This window comes from Biomphalaria glabrata, chromosome 14 (assembly GCF_947242115.1).
Source record: "Biomphalaria glabrata chromosome 14, xgBioGlab47.1, whole genome shotgun sequence".
In the NCBI taxonomy this organism is placed as follows: Eukaryota; Metazoa; Mollusca; class Gastropoda; family Planorbidae; genus Biomphalaria; species Biomphalaria glabrata.
In genome coordinates this window covers 27,734,432-27,750,876 of record NC_074724.1, presented here as the reverse complement: position 1 = coordinate 27,750,876, position 16,445 = coordinate 27,734,432, and the positions used below count along the sequence as shown (strand labels likewise).

The 16,445-nt window shown below is 39.7% G+C and overlaps 2 protein-coding genes across 2 annotated transcripts in view; one reads left to right on the top strand and one right to left on the bottom strand.

Moving 5' to 3' along the window:
• Positions 1–16,445, top strand: part of LOC106073929 (uncharacterized) — a 118,101-nt gene that overhangs the window by 12,506 nt on the left and 89,150 nt on the right. The gene's annotated exons all lie outside the window — the stretch shown is intronic.
• Positions 942–3,629, bottom strand: LOC129922713 (mucin-12-like). Its single transcript, XM_056009651.1, has one exon. It carries the CDS (start codon positions 3,627–3,629, stop codon positions 942–944), a length of 2,688 nt encoding a protein of 895 aa, XP_055865626.1.

The following is a 16,445-nucleotide window of genomic DNA, read 5'->3' as shown; positions in this document are numbered from 1 at the left end:
TACACATGGAACAAGTAACAAGACCTACACATGGAACAAGTAACAAGACCTACACATGGAACAAGTAACAAGACCTACACATGGAACAAGTAACAAGACCTACACATGGAACAAGTAACAAGACCTACACATGGAACAAGTAACAAGACCTACACATGGAACAAGTAACAAGAGACTTAGTCCAAACCGCTATGTAAACTCAGGTGACGTTTAATATTGGAAAGGCCACAATCAAGTGTCTGCCTGTAATATTAAGTTATCCCTCTGGAGTCCTAACACCAACTGCCTATATTTACATAAAATAATCTATAGCACAACTAAGTCGTGACGGCACTAAATGTCGCGTTCAAAGTCTGTCAACTATGGTGCGTCTCTATACAAACTAATAATACTAAGTATTTCACATTTCCATATAGCTTTTGACAATCATTCCAACTCATGGCCTTCACGTGTGGCTCAGCTGTTGGGTACTTTCGAAACTCTTTTTCACCAACAGAACACTGTGCAAGGCCGAGCAACTGGTACAGCTGAAATTGAAGACCCTGATTCAAAAACGTGTATCTGCCATGTTTTGCTACTTACAGAAGAAAGGAAGTATCATTTCTAAACACTAACCTATATTCTTATATAATTAAATGAAACTTCACGGGAAACAACTCAGGAAAAACGTTTTTAAAGCCTTTTACATTTTTAGTATTGAGTAGGCAAAGTCACCCCATTTCACGGTACTTAAACCAGTAAGCTTCGGACAGGTGCGACTCGATAGCTTTAGCTGGCTACCTCCCTAGGAGAAGGAAAACTTTGAATCCAAACCTCTGATAACTTGCGGCAGAACCCGAAAATGGGAAAGGCTTTGATAGTCAAGCCTGAGGAAAATACGGGAGCTGGTGACCCTTACTCTGCTTGCAGCACACAATGATACATCCTGACAATATGCGACGCTACTGATCCCTAGCTGTATTGGCACCTGCCGTTCCTTCCTGTGGAGAAAGGCGGTGGACAGCTGTGTGGAGAATAGCGGTGGACAGCTGTGTGGAGAAAGGTGGTGGAATTTTGTGTGGAGAAAGGCGGTTGACAGCTGTGTGGAGAAAGACGGTGGACAGCTGCGTGGAGAAAGGTGGTGGACAGCTGCCTGGAGAAAGGCGGTGGACAGCTGTGTGGAGAAAGCCGTTGGACAGCTGTGTGGAGAAAGGCGGTGGACAGCTGCATGGAGAAAGGTGGTGGGCAGCTGTGTGGAGAAAGGCGGTGGGCAGCTGTGTGGAGAAAGGCGGTGGACAGCTGTGTGGAGAAAGGCGTTGGACAGCTGTGTGGAGAAAGGCGGTGGACAGCTGTGTGGAGAAATGCGGTGGACAGCTGCCTGGAGAAAGGCGGTGGACAGCTGCGTGGAGAAAGCCGTTGGACAGCTGTGTGGAGAAAATCGGTGGACAGCTGCATGGAGAAAGGTGGTGGGCAGCTGTGTGGAGAAAGGCGGTGGGCAGCTGTGTGGAGAAAGGCGGTGGGCAGCTGTGTGGAGAAAGGCGTTGGACAGCTGTGTGGAGAAAATCGGTGGACAGCTGCGGTGGACAGCTGCATGTAGAAAGGTGGTGGGCAGCTGTGTGGAGAAAGGCGGTGGGCAGCTGTGTGAAGAAAGGTGGTGGGCAGCTGTGTGGAGAAAGGCGATGGAAAGCTGCATGGAGAAAGGTGGTTGGCCTGTGTGGAGAAAGGCGGTGGGCAGCTGCATGGAGAAAGGTGGTGGGCAGCTGTGTGGAGAAAGGTGGTGGACAGCTGTGTGGAGAAAGGCGTTTGACAGCTGCGTGGAGAAAGGTGGTGGACAGCTGTGTGGAGAAAGGCGTTTGACAGCTGCGTGGAGAAAGGTGGTGGACAGCTGCGTGGAGAAAGGCGTTTGACAGCTGTGTGGAGAAAGGTGGTGGACAGCTGCCTGGAGAAAGGCGGTTGACAGCTGTGTGGAGAAAGACGGTGGACAGCTGCGTGGAGAAAGGTGGTGGACAGCTGCCTGGAGAAAGGCGATGGACAGCTGTGTGGAGAAAGCCGTTGGACAGCTGTGTGGAGAAAGGCGTTTGACAGCTTTGTGGAGAAAGGTGGTTGACAGCTGTGTGGAGAAAGGCGTTTGACAGCTGCGTGGAGAAAGGTGGTGGGCAGCTGTGTGGAGAAAGGCGGTGGACAGCTGTGTGGAGAAAGGTGGTGGACAGCTGTGTGGAGAAAGGTGGTGGACAGCTGTGTGGAGAAAGGCGTTTGACAGCTGTGTGGAGAAAGGTGGTGGACAGCTGTGTGGAGAAAGGCGTTTGACAGCTGTGTGGAGAAAGGTGGTGGACAGCTGTGTGGAGAAAGGCGTTTGACAGCTGCGTGGAGAAAGGTGGTGGACAGCAGTGTGGAGAAAGGCGGTGGACAGCAGTGTGGAGAAAGGTGGTGGACAGCTGTGTGGAGAAAGGCGTTTGACAGCTGCGTGGAGAAAGGTGGTGGACAGCTGTGTGGAGAAAGGCGTTTGACAGCTGCGTGGAGAAAGGTGGTGGACAGCTGTGTGGAGAAAGGCGTTTGACAGCTGCGTGGAGAAAGGTGGTGGACAGCTGCGTGGAGAAAGGCGTTTGACAGCTGTGTGGAGAAAGGTGGTGGACAGCTGCCTGGAGAAAGGCGTTTGACAGCTGCGTGGAGAAAGGTGGTGGACAGCTGTGTGGAGAAAGGCGTTTGACAGCTGTATGGAGAAAGGTGGTGGACAGCTGTGTGGAGAAAGGCGTTTGACAGCTGCGTGGAGAAAGGTGGTGGGCAGCTGTGTGGAGAAACGCGTTTGACAGCTGCGTGGAGAAAGGTGGTGGACAGCTGTGTGGAGAAAGGTGGTGGGCAGCTGTGTGGAGAAAGGCGTTTGACAGCTGCGTGGAGAAAGGTGGTGGACAGCTGTGTGGAGAAAGGCGTTTGACAGCTGTGTGGAGAAAGGTGTTTGACAGCTGTGTGGAGAAAGGTGGTGGGCAGCTGTGTGGAGAAAGGCGTTTGACAGCTGCGTGGAGAAAGGTGGTGGACAGCAGTGTGGAGAAAGGCGGTGGACAGCTGCGTGGAGAAAGGCGGTGGACAGCAGTGTGGAGAAAGGCGGTGGACAGCTGCGTGGAGAAAGGTGGTGGACAGCAGTGTGGAGAAAGGCGGTGGACAGCAGTGTGGAGAAAGGTGGTGGACAGCAGTGTGGAGAAAGGCGTTTGACAGCTGCGTGGAGAAAGGTGGTGGACAGCAGTGTGGAGAAAGGCGGTGGGCAGCTGTGTGGAGAAAGGTGGTGGACAGCAGTGTGGAGAAAGGCGGTGGGCAGCAGTGTGGAGAAAGGTGGTGGACAGCAGTGTGGAGAAAGGCGGTGGACCGCTGCGTGGAGAAAGGTGGTGGACAGCAGTGTGGAGAAAGGTGGTGGACAGCAGTGTGGAGAAAGGCGTTTGACAGCTGCGTGGAGAAAGGTGGTGGACAGCAGTGTGGAGAAAGGCGGTGGACCGCTGCGTGGAGAAAGGTGGTGGACAGCAGTGTGGAGAAAGGTGGTGGACAGCTGCGTGGAGAAAGGTGGTGGACAGCAGTGTGGAGAAAGGCGGTGGACAGCTGCGTGGAGAAAGGCGGTGGACAGCTGCGTGGAGAAAGGCGGTGGACAGCTGTATGGACAGCATCGTTCTAACTCTAACTTATTCCCAGGATTTCATTTCTATGAGATAAACCAAAAGTCGTACCACGAATGAGGGAGGCCAACAACAAAGGAGCGGTCTCAATATTCTGGCATGTGATCATTAGATGTAGGCCTACTAGTTTTTTGTTGAAAGAGTTCCACTCTAGAATGTGATTTAATTTTTGTTTTTACTGTCTGTCTAAGATCGTTAATTTCAAAAAGTCTAACCGGGTTTTCCCAAAGTTTATTCTTAATCTTTCTCAGTCGCAGCTGAAACATCAAAATGAATGGCGTGGTGTGTGTGCGTGTAGGGAAACAGGGGGGTCAATTACCGATTCTTTTGACAGTGATAGACTGGACATTTGCCAGCAAGTTCTCCATAGAATTTTGTTTTGACCAAGTATGGTTTTTTTTTTGGGTGGTGTGTGGGGGTGGGTTCAGGGGGACTCAGTTTTTGGACCGAATGTCATGTTGGCGGACTCTTCATTTTCTATCCATTGTTTATCGCATCTTTATTTTCATTTATCGTGTATAAAATAAGCCCCTTCACCCCTGAGTGATATTAGCAAGAACAACAACTCTGCAGGTCTATACAATAGTTGCTTGGCATACCACTGGTAGTGTCTCTTGGGTAGAAATCTAAATATAGATCTACAGAAAATATTCTAGGACCAACAGAGTAGAGCAGGGATGTTTAACCTTATTCTAGGACCAACAGAGTAGAGCAGGGATGTTTAACCTTATTCTAGGACCAACAGAGTAGAGCAGGGATGTTTAACCTTATTCTAGGACCAACAGAGTAGAGGAGGGATGTTTAACCTTATTCTAGGACCAACAGAGTAGAGCAGGGATGTTTAACCTTATTCTAGGACCAACAGAGTAGAGCAGGGATGTTTAACCTTATTCTAGGACCAACAGAGTAGAGCAGGGATGTTTAACCTTATTCTAGGACCAACAGAGTAGAGCAGGGATGTTTAACCTTATTCTAGGACCAACAGAGTAGAGGAGGGATGTTTAACCTTATTCTAGGACCAACAGAGTAGAGCAGGGATGTTTAACCTTATTCTAGGACCAACAGAGTAGAGGAGGGATGTTTAACCTTATTCTAGGACCAACAGAGTAGAGCAGGGATGTTTAACCTTATTCTAGGACCAACAGAGTAGAGGAGGGATGTTTAACCTTATTCTAGGACCAACAGAGTAGAGGAGGGATGTTTAACCTTATTCTAGGACCAACAGAGTAGAGCAGGGATGTTTAACCTTATTCTAGGACCAACAGAGTAGAGGAGGGATGTTTAACCTTATTCTAGGACCAACAGAGTAGAGCAGGGATGTTTAACCTTATTCTAGGACCAACAGAGTAGAGCAGGGATGTTTAACCTTATTCTAGGACCAACAGAGTAGAGCAGGGATGTTTAACCTTATTCTAGGACCAACAGAGTAGAGGAGGGATGTTTAACCTTATTCTAGGACCAACAGAGTAGAGCAGGGATGTTTAACCTTATTCTAGGACCAACAGAGTAGAGCAGGGATGTTTAACCTTATTCTAGGACCAACAGAGTAGAGCAGGGATGTTTAACCTTATTCTAGGACCAACAGAGTAGAGCAGGGATGTTTAACCTTATTCTAGGACCAACAGAGTAGAGGAGGGATGTTTAACCTTATTCTAGGACCAACAGAGTAGAGCAGGGATGTTTAACCTTATTCTAGGACCAACAGAGTAGAGGAGGGATGTTTAACCTTATTCTAGGACCAACAGAGTAGAGCAGGGATGTTTAACCTTATTCTAGGACCAACAGAGTAGAGGAGGGATGTTTAACCTTATTCTAGGACCAACAGAGTAGAGGAGGGATGTTTAACCTTATTCTAGGACCAACAGAGTAGAGCAGGGATGTTTAACCTTATTCTAGGACCAACAGAGTAGAGGAGGGATGTTTAACCTTATTCTAGGACCAACAGAGTAGAGCAGGGATGTTTAACCTTATTCTAGGACCAACAGAGTAGAGCAGGGATGTTTAACCTTATTCTAGGACCAACAGAGTAGAGCAGGGATGTTTAACCTTATTCTAGGACCAACAGAGTAGAGGAGGGATGTTTAACCTTATTCTAGGACCAACAGAGTAGAGCAGGGATGTTTAACCTTATTCTAGGACCAACAGAGTAGAGCAGGGATGTTTAACCTTATTCTAGGACCAACAGAGTAGAGGAGGGATGTTTAACCTTATTCTGCCTGCGGAACATATACGACACCCGAAATCACTAGAAAAATAAAAAATAAGACCTCTGACGACAATGCCGCTTATCTTGCATCATTCAGAACCAATCGCTAACCTTTTCCCAATGTCACCATAGAAACGCACACACTCACACTCCATACCAAAGATACATAAGCAGATCTGTAATGTGACTTATCTAAACTTCCTGCTTTTCTGCTTCGGAACTACTTGTATATTAGACATATGTTTGGTCATAATAAATAGATGTAAACTGTATAAATGTTGTATCCCAGATACTGGTGTCTGGTGAGTACTTTCTGTTATGATCTATTTATAGAAGACAACCCAATATAAAATCTTCTGTAGGATGAACACAAGGGGGAATAATACGTGGAATAATGTCAGCCTTATCAACAATTGATTTTACGCCTGACTACATTTTCAGACGTCCGCGGAATTCGAAATCTTTATCTTGTGGGAATAGAATCATTTTATTTTGGGCCCAGACTCCCTTTTCGTTGCCTGAGGTAAGGTCTGGGAAATATATTCATTCCGTCTTGAGCCCTTGTCACCATACTGGACATCTCTTAGAGACTTTAGCACCAGTTAGAATGGGGGAGGGTAGTTTATTCTTAATCATATACTTACGTATCTTTTCATCCTATTCTAACCTAAATGCTTACTTAAACTCAAATTATAACTTTAATTTTAACTCTAAACCTATCTTTAACCAAATGTTGAAATACAGAATGTTTAAAAGACAATGCCATTTGTATGGATGGCTGGTCTAATAAAATTGGCTCTGGACTCAATGTTCCAGGTTCGAATCCTGCTTACCACCATCCCACGTCGTTCTGTAGGAGATTCGGCCAGGATGTAATTACATTTTGAAAAAAAAACGTGTAAAAGAACATATAACAGTCAATAACATACAACAGTCAATGACATACAACAGTCAATAACATACAACAGTCAATAACATACAACAGTCAATAACATACAACAGTCAATAACATACAACAGTCAATAACAGACAACAGTCAATAACAGACAACAGTCAATAACATACAACAGTCAATAACATACAACAGTCAATAACATACAACAGTCAATAACAGACAACAGTCAATAAAAGACAACAGTCAATAACAGACAACAGTCAATAACATACAACAGTCAATAACATAGAACAGTCAATAACATAGAACAGTCAATGACATACAACAGTCAATGACATACAACAGTCAATAACATACAACAGTTATAACATACAACAGTCAATAACATAAAACAGTCAATAACATACAACAGTCAATAACATACAACAGTCAATAACATACAACAGTCAATAACAGACAACAGTCAACAAGAGTCAATAACATACAACAGTCAATAATATAAGACAGTCAATAACATACAACAGTCAATGACATACAACAGTCAATAACATAAAACAGTCAATAATATAAGACAGTCAATATGTTCGAACTTTTTCCATTCGTGTGATTACTTTTAGCTATTGCCACGAAAGGGGAATAGCATTTATTTTATTCAGTTTCTTTTCAAGTTAAAAGTAAAGTCAAATGATTATTTAAAACTCTATTACTATAGATAATTTTAAAAAATCGTGGTAAGAATACTCCTTGCCAATTTGCGGATCCTATGGGGGCCATACCTGAGTTTGTGTGATAACACAAACTCTCTTTGTAATCGTGTGTTTTTTTTTTATTAATTTAACCATACTCGTAGTTTATAGTTCAATTTAATTAAGATCAGCTTACATTTAAATAACATCTTCTTAAGCAATAAAATACAGTAACAGATAGGGGGAAAAAGAGAAATAGAGAAATGTTAGGGAAAGGTTATGGAACAGGACCTGAAATGTAAAACGAGATAAGATTGAGAATACGTAGACTATTTAAAAAGCCAAGAAAAACATTTTTAAAAAATACTTAAATTTAAAAAAAAACTTATATTAAGAGTAGTTGTATCAATTACTTTTAAATTGGATCATTTATGTATTTAAAATTTTTAAATAGATCTAGGTTAACAACAATAAATGTGTGCGATTAAAATATTTTTACCAATTGTTTTTGTTTAGTGCAATTTCATGCTTTTAGCTTTCTCAAATCGCTATGATTCTATTGAGAAAATCTGAATCGACCACCTACGGACAATGGTTATGCTTGCCCTTGGTGTGGCAAAATATGTAGGTCACAGCTGGGGCTGCGCAGCCACGGGTAATACTGCATTCCTAACTAATCTTCGGAATCGAAGACAAGTCTTATTATGATCCTATTACTTGTTGGAACAGTTGGAAAAACAAAAAGGGGGGGGGGGAGGCGAAGGGGGGGGGGGTATCAGGGTGATCGCTTTTTAAATACATTTCTATGAAAAAAAACACTTAAAAGACCTGAATTTGAACTCGAAGGCTAAAACCACTTCAGTCTCCTTAAGCCAATACACTATCCACTATTTAATGAAAGTGCTTATGAAAATAAAAGTTTTTATAGTTATCTTTTCTTAGTTTTCTCTCTACAAAGTATAAAGGGGAGTAATTCAACTTTTACCACCATATCAGTCAAGTACAATCTTTCTTGTTCGAGATCCCAAACAAAATAACTAATTACCTATTGTTAATTAACTAATTGGTTGACGTCTTTTTATTGATTCTTGTTTGGTCAGGTACATGTAACAATTGGGCAAAGTTTCAGCTTGATCCGAGATGGGGTGTTGGAGAAATAACGTGTACAAACTTTTTACCAACAGACAGACAGAGTGAGTTTTTGTAAAAAAAAAAAAACATCAACAAAAAAATGATAATAATAATTAGGATTAGCTAACTAAATAATAATTTAAAAAAAAAAACACTTCGTGTTAAAAGCAGAATTCATTATAACTTTGATTCTGCAATACTTACAAAATATCATTTCAAAAACAATATATGTAAATATCAATACATATGTACACTTACGCTAAGCACTGTAACGATGGAATTAATTGGTTAATTTATCTTGGCATTTTGAGAAGATCAATCTGATGACTCTTTGTCCAAAGTAAACCGGAAGTAGTTAGTTTTTAAAATAAAACATTTTTATTCTTGAAGTTGAAATCATAAAAAGATTAAACACACACTATTAACACACAATATAACTTAATTTATACTTGACATGAAGCTTGAAACTGTTTGACCGACCCCTCTTATTATCTTCCCCTTGTATAAATATATTGTAATAAGAAATAAAGGACACTGAAGATTAACCTAAAACAAGGCTTTATTAAACTAGAACGACACATGAACTGACGAAAGAGACTTGGACAGTAGCACACTAGATCAATGTTGTGAACACATTCTCACGACCTAACACAGACATAAACAAATAGTAACTATTTCACCACATATATATATTGAATAAATATGATATATTATTTAAATTAAGCTTCTGCAGCATAGAAGAAAGTACATTATTGTAAGCACTATTTGAAATGTATTGTCATAGATTTCCTCCATGTAAGTAAATCCTTCATGGTCTCCATACATTGATATTTGGAAGTCCAAGTATTCGTTTAGTTAGAGCCAAAGTCGCGAAACACTTCAACACAAATTATTCACACTTGTATCATATTTTCACACCTTGCATCTGGCTGTCTCTTCCACCTTTCCGTGCCATCTCCCCAACGGCAGAGAAAGGATTTTAAAAAGTCCATTTATTAACAGTTCTCCATGAAGTTGACTCCCCTTGTTGGCGGGAAAACTGCAGACGAGAGAAGGAAAAACAATAATTATCCTTGGTCATTATGCAGTGACAGTTTGGAAAAGGTCGCCCTGAACTTATACAGACTGGGGGGATAACCAAACTCAGCCGTCCCCTCTGGGAGGCGGCACAACGAGAAGGCGCCCCCCCCGGCTATTATCTGCTTGTCACGTGGTCCCTACTGGCGTGAGTGATCTTTCCTTTGTCGTAATGTGGCGCTCGGGAGGCCGTTAAGAAGGAAAGAATGGACGCCGAGGTCCTGAAGAGTCGTGGCCACGAGGTGGTTTTAGAGGGCGAGGTGATTAACTAATGAGTGCTGGGAAAATGGGAATACGATGTTTGTTGGAGTCTTAGAGAAAGGGATTTCAAGTTGACCATCTAATGGCGCGCGCCATGTTTGTTTCCAACACATCGTCTTATGCAGGTAGAGTGCTGCTAAGAACGGGAGTAATCTCCCCCTTAGAGTTTTATGGAAGAACAAAAAGGGGGTAGGGGAGGTATGGGAGGTAGTTGAATGTATAAGACCAATTTAACAGATCAGCTTTGTAAATGGTACGCGTGGAAATGTGTTGTCGACGTCTAATATCAGATGTCTGGACACCAGGTCCGGCTTAGGCATAGGCAAAGTGAGCAGCCGCCTAGGGCCTCGGATCGGTGGCTGTCTCGCACAGGACTTTGTAGAATGTTTTTAAAGATAAGAAATAGCGAAACTTCAATGCTATGGTTGGCGTACGGTACTGTTTTTTGTTTTTTTTATAAATTGTGTAATTTAATTTTATTCCATGTTGTTGTTTTTTTGGAGCCAAAGAAATCATTTCGCCTAAGGCCTGTGTACAACGGGACCGGATCTACATTTGTAAGGGCCCAGGGCACATTTTTTAATGAGCGTATTTTAGTAACAAATATGTAAATTTGTATGGGTTAGTTCGTGTAGTAAATCCAGAGTATATTACAAGCACTTTATAAGCGGACACATTCCATCGTGTCCGAAACGGTGTTGCCAACTGTACGTTTTAAAGTACTGTATGTAACAATTGCATAAATTGAAAAGAAAACTTAAAGTTGCTGACCCGTTGAAATATGGATCCCCCCCCCCCTTTGTTGGCAAGTCCCCAGGACACAGTCCCACCTACTCCCTCTTAAATCGGACATTGTCTCTAACCATGTCTGGGTGTGTATGTGCGTCTCTGTATGGAAACTAGTGTGTAATTGTGTAGATTACCTACGCACCGTGATCTGTTTTATATAGAGTTTATCTAATATGCATTAGCTTTTCCATTTGTGCATCAATGTGTATTACAAGAAGGGAAAATAAATAAACTAAATTGAATTACTCGATATAGGTTGAAGATAAATTGATATTTGAAAAACATACCTTGTAAGTGTAGCAAGTGCTCCTACATCAAGGGATATAATTTGACATTTAGAGCTTTAGATAATAATTTTAGCTTGTGGAAAAAAAAAAGTATTTCTGTCTGAAGCGAAGAATAAACAATAGTTTGTGTGGGTGGCTTAATTGTTTTTTTTAAATACACTATATGGCCGAAGGGTTACACGGGTTAAACGTAATGATATTGGATATGTTCAAGATAAACTAAACACTAAACAAAATGGTGAACGCTAAAGTGAACTTCACTGCTGCCAACTAATAGGCTACACGTATTATACGTTCAAATAAAACATGTAGAGATGTAGATGTTCTTGTTTGTTTTGTTTGACATGTTTTCGGATGTTCCTTCAGAGTTGAAGATAGTTTACTTCCTAGTCCAAACCTCCCGCAGGACGACGGGGGATGGGAGCGGGGGCAGGGTTTGAACCCTGGACCATCGATAAATCTGAACGACAGTCCAGCACGCAAACCGCACGACCAGGCAGCCATCCATATATCTTTTGCTATAAAATCTCCAACGTGTCATCTTGTTACTTGTTCCTGTGTTCCTTGAGTAAGATTTAACACAAAGAATGAAAGCCCAATACTTCCTATGTATTGACATTATTTTGGGTTACATACTGAAGAGCATAGTACATTTTAGAGATGGGAATCGAACCCAACTTTTAAAATTCGGGTTCGGTTCGGTTCGGTCAGATTTAAGTTCGAGTTCGGTTCGGTTCGATGACGAGTAAAGTTCGGGCTCGGTTCGGTTCGGTCAGGTCTAAGGTTCGGGTTCGGCTCGGTTCGATGTTATGAAATTATGTAATAGCAAAATTAAGTTATAAGGTTTAATACAATTTATCAGTTAAAACACTTTCATTTGAATTTTTACATAAAACAAATACTTTGCAACATATAATAGGCCTATGGGCAATACTTTTTCTAAAATAATGTTGCCTATATACATTTTAAGCGTTGTAAAAATTTCTTAATGGAGATAGAAATGAAGATGCGGCAGATTTTCGCTCAAGTCGGCAATGGGTTTAATTCTGGGCGTGACTCAGCGCTAAGCGTATTGTAACCTTTTTCTCTCAGTAAGAATGATAATTTTTTAAAAAGACTAATTTCGATGTGCTTTCTTTCACAAAGCACCATTCATCATAGTTTAAAAAAGTCGAGGGCCATATGAAATCTAATAATAAAGAGGCAGACCTGGCCAATAGAATTATGCAAGGGACATTCAGGTAGGCCTACATATTGGGCACGTACTTCTATAATGGGCGTGATCTTTTTAAACAAATATTCTTCGTGTAAAAACGTCTCTATCGAGGATTTTTTTTCCACACATACGTCGTCACTATAATAAATTGCAATATACGGAAGAAATTCGACTATTCTGAGACAAAACAAGATTACAAAGAGAGTTTGTGTTACACAAACTCAGAGGCGGCCCCCGTCGAAGTCGGATCCCTGTCGGATCTGCATATTCGCAAATAATATTCAAGAGGTGATTTAATTTTGATGTAAAATGTTTTACACGTTTCGGATGTTCCTTCAGAGTTGAAGATAATTACTTCCTAGTCCAAACCTCCCGCAGGACGACGGGGGATGGGAGCGGGCAGGGTTTGAACCCTGGGCCATCCATAAATCTGAACGACAGTCCAGCGCGCAAACCGCATGACCAGGCAGCCATCCGATGGTCAAAAGTAATAATGTTTCAAAGATTCATTTGCCGTAAATTTAAATTTAAATTTAATAAAAAAATAGTAGATTAGTTTTAGTATATTAAAACATTACAATATTGATCAAAACGTTTGGAAATGAAAATCTACACTTTTTTTTTACACTTTAAGTTTAGAAATTGAAATTCTACATCTTAATCTAGTCTATTTTAGTCTAAACTAGATCTAGAAATTCTAGATCTAGACTCTAAAATAATTTTAATTAGAATATAAATCCAGATCTAGATATACTGTAATAAAAATCTAGATCTAGTTTAAAAAATCTAGATTAGATCTAAATCAAGATATCATTCCTTTTTTAAACGCAAGTCACATAACGAGGCTTATCGAACATTACTATACCGAGTTCTTTTTTCATTTCATTTGAAGAATTAATTCCATATAACGTCAGAGGGAAAAAAAAACACTACGTCACACGGCCTAGCTAGACTAAAAATCGCCTTCATCTATAAGAGCCATTTATCGAGTGTTCATAGACTTTGGTGCACCGAGTGCGTTCTTTAAGCATTTCATTTAAAGAATTCATTCCATATGACGTCAAAGGAAAAAAAACACTACGTCACACGGCCTAGCTAGAATAAAAATCGCCTTCATCATTACGAGCCTTTTATCGAGTGTTCATAGACATTGGTGCACCGAGTGCGTTCTTTTAGCATTTCATTTAAAGAATTCATTCCATATGACGTCAAAGGAAAAAAAAACACTACGTCACAAGGCCTAGCTAGACTAAAAATCACCTTTATCAACACGAGCCATTTCTCGAGTGTTCATAGACATTGGTGCACCGAGTGCGTTCTTTTAGCATTTCATTTAAAGAATTCATTCCATGTGACGTCAAAGGAAAAAAAAAACACTACGTCACACGGCTTAGTTAGACTAAAATATGTTTTCATTAATACAAGCAAATATTTTCGAGGGTTAATAGACATTGGTGCACCGAGTGCGTTCTTTTAACATTACATTTAAAGAGTCCATTCATATGACGTCAAAGAAAAAAAAATCCATTACCTCACAATAGGCTAGTACCGGTACCATAAAAAAAATGTCTTTATTTACACGAGATATTTAACGAGGGCTCATAGACATTGGTGCACTGAGTTCTAATAGATATTATTTAAAAAGGATCAATGCCACATTGTTTTTGCGTTTTGTCTGTCAGTCGGTCTGTCCGTTATCTTGATATAAAAAAAACAACTAAAAGTTATTAAAAATTGATTAACCTTTATTTTACGTTTCAAAACATCGCAATAATTTTTAGGTATGAACACAATTGAAAAGTTTATATAATAGATTGTTCCGGATGTTTGTATAAATAGTAAAAGAAAAAGAGAATTTCAGATAAATGTAATACCGATAATTAAATTTTTTGGATGGTCTCGTATAAAAATTAGATGTACTACAGCCACGTGGAGAGATTTTCATACCTTACTTTGGTGTTTGGATTCTGTTTTCCTTAAAAATCGGAACATAATATTAACGATAATTAGATTTTTTAATGTTTTAGGTAGAAAGTTAAATGTACTGTAAGAGAGTAGTGAGTTAAAATATTTTTCATAAAAATCCGTAAAAAACATTATTTCGTAAATGAGAAGATTATTTGTTTATTAATTAGAAGAGGGAGTTCAAACAATTATTTGGCGTTAGTAGATTTTTAAATAAATTCGGAAATTTCTGGCGACGATTTGTAAGAAACAAAATCCGGAACTTTCTTTATCGAGTACAAAACTTCTATGTTATGTTTTACAAGAAAATTAAATGTCTAAAAAGTAATTTTCAGTAATCAATTCTAGTAAATTACTTTTTTTAAAAGCCTTATGCGATTTCAAACAATCATTAGGCATAATTCATGTTTTATAAAACAATATCCGGAACATTTTTACACTTAATGAAATATAAGTCAGTATAGAGATTATGATTTAGCATTAATATGCTATTTACATAAAAAACGGAACAACATATTATTGATAATGTGTTTTTGAAACGTTTAAGCATGGAAATTGAATGTAATATAAGTTAGAAGAGCAAACAAACATTTGTTGGCGTTGATTAGTTTTGCACAAAAAAATCCGGAACAATCAATTTTAGATACTTAAAACTATTGAGATGTTAAGGGAGGAACATTAAAGGGTAAATCAGATTTTCAATAGCTTTTAGAGTTCTAGTTTTTTAAATCTAATCGTGACGGACAGACCGACCAACAGACAAAACGCACAAAAATAAGCTTCTTTTATTCGGATGGGGGCACTAAACAAAAAATAAATAAAATCTGATTTTTAAAAAAAGTTTAAGGAATTGGTTTAGCACCTGATCATGTTGCGACGTTACGCTACTGCACGAAAATCGCTGCATAAAAAGTCCATTTAAAAAAAATGTGCGTGATATTTACATACAAAGTGCATTATTAGCCTTTATAAACAAACAGAAATGTTTTCTTTTAATTTTAGCAGCTAGTTGACCAGAAAAAACGTCTTTAACTATTATTTGTATTTGTTGTAAACATTTCCTGTACGTTTTAAAAATATATTTGACTTAGTGATACTGAAAATACACAAAAATTATCCATCTTTGTTAGCATATTGTAACATTGCCTCCCTTACATTTACGTAATTGTTTTAGAATTGGTGTATTTTTATGAAAAAATCGCTTGCATAATTAATTTTATAAATTAAACGGTTTGCTTTTAGAAAACCAAAAGTAGCCGTTGCACCTAAACTTTTCAAGCCGGATTTAATGATGAAATAATATTTTTCATATCTCTTCTAGTTTTCGAGATCTGAGTGTGACAGACGGACAGACGGACAGACGGACATTTTGCACAAACCTAGTAGCGGCTTTTTCCCCTTACGGGGGCCGCTAAAAATGCAGAAGAATCACAATAGCGAGATGTTTTAAATTAAAATGTTTACTTCAAAACGTTTTGACCCATATTGTGCATACGCGCCTCGCAAAAAGCATTCTTCAGTTGACAAGGTCTTATTAGAAGATAAAATGACATCTCCTACTTAATATATTTTAATTTTTAAACATGTAATTATACTAATATTCAGATAAGTTACAATGAAAATAAAACATTTTTTTCGACGCCCCCTCTCCTTGTTAGTTGGTCATTGGTTTGTCGCTTACAAACAGCTAATACAATTGAACCAATAAAGGCGTTTTATATTTTTACCGGTAAGGAAAGTATAGAGGGACTTCTTATGGTAAGACAGTTACGCTGGGCAGGGCACGTATCGACCACCTGCGGACAGTGGTTATGCTTGCCCTGGATGTGGCAAATATGTAGGTCACAGCTGGGACTGCGCAGCCATGGGAAAAACTGCATTCCTCACTAATCTTCGGACTCGAAGACAAGCTTTATAATAATATTTAAACTTAATATTATTATTATTGTGAACAAGAACAACTCAATATAGCCTAACTGTTATTACAATATTAACATACTTAACTTGAGATGGAGATGTAATATTAATGAAATATACTGATATTTAAACGAAATCTAGGTCACCACAAAACATATCTCAAGGTTGTCTGCCGTTTCACATTTGCATCACGCTAATTTCATCATACTCAATGCATAAACACAAATCAGTCGCTTAACCTCTTCTTATCACCACCAGGAAACACACACACACACACTCTATGACACTCCTTTTTGTCAGGAAGTTGCGTCTCCCCATCCCCCAATTCAAGGTACTCGCCATCCCCACCCACGGGGGAGGACCCAAAGTTTAGGAAA

What these genes read in the sequence shown, in the direction of transcription:
- LOC129922713 (XM_056009651.1), bottom strand. Translation starts at nt 3,629, where the DNA reads ATGCTGTCCATACAGCTGTCCACCGCCTTTCTCCACGCAGCTGTCCAC.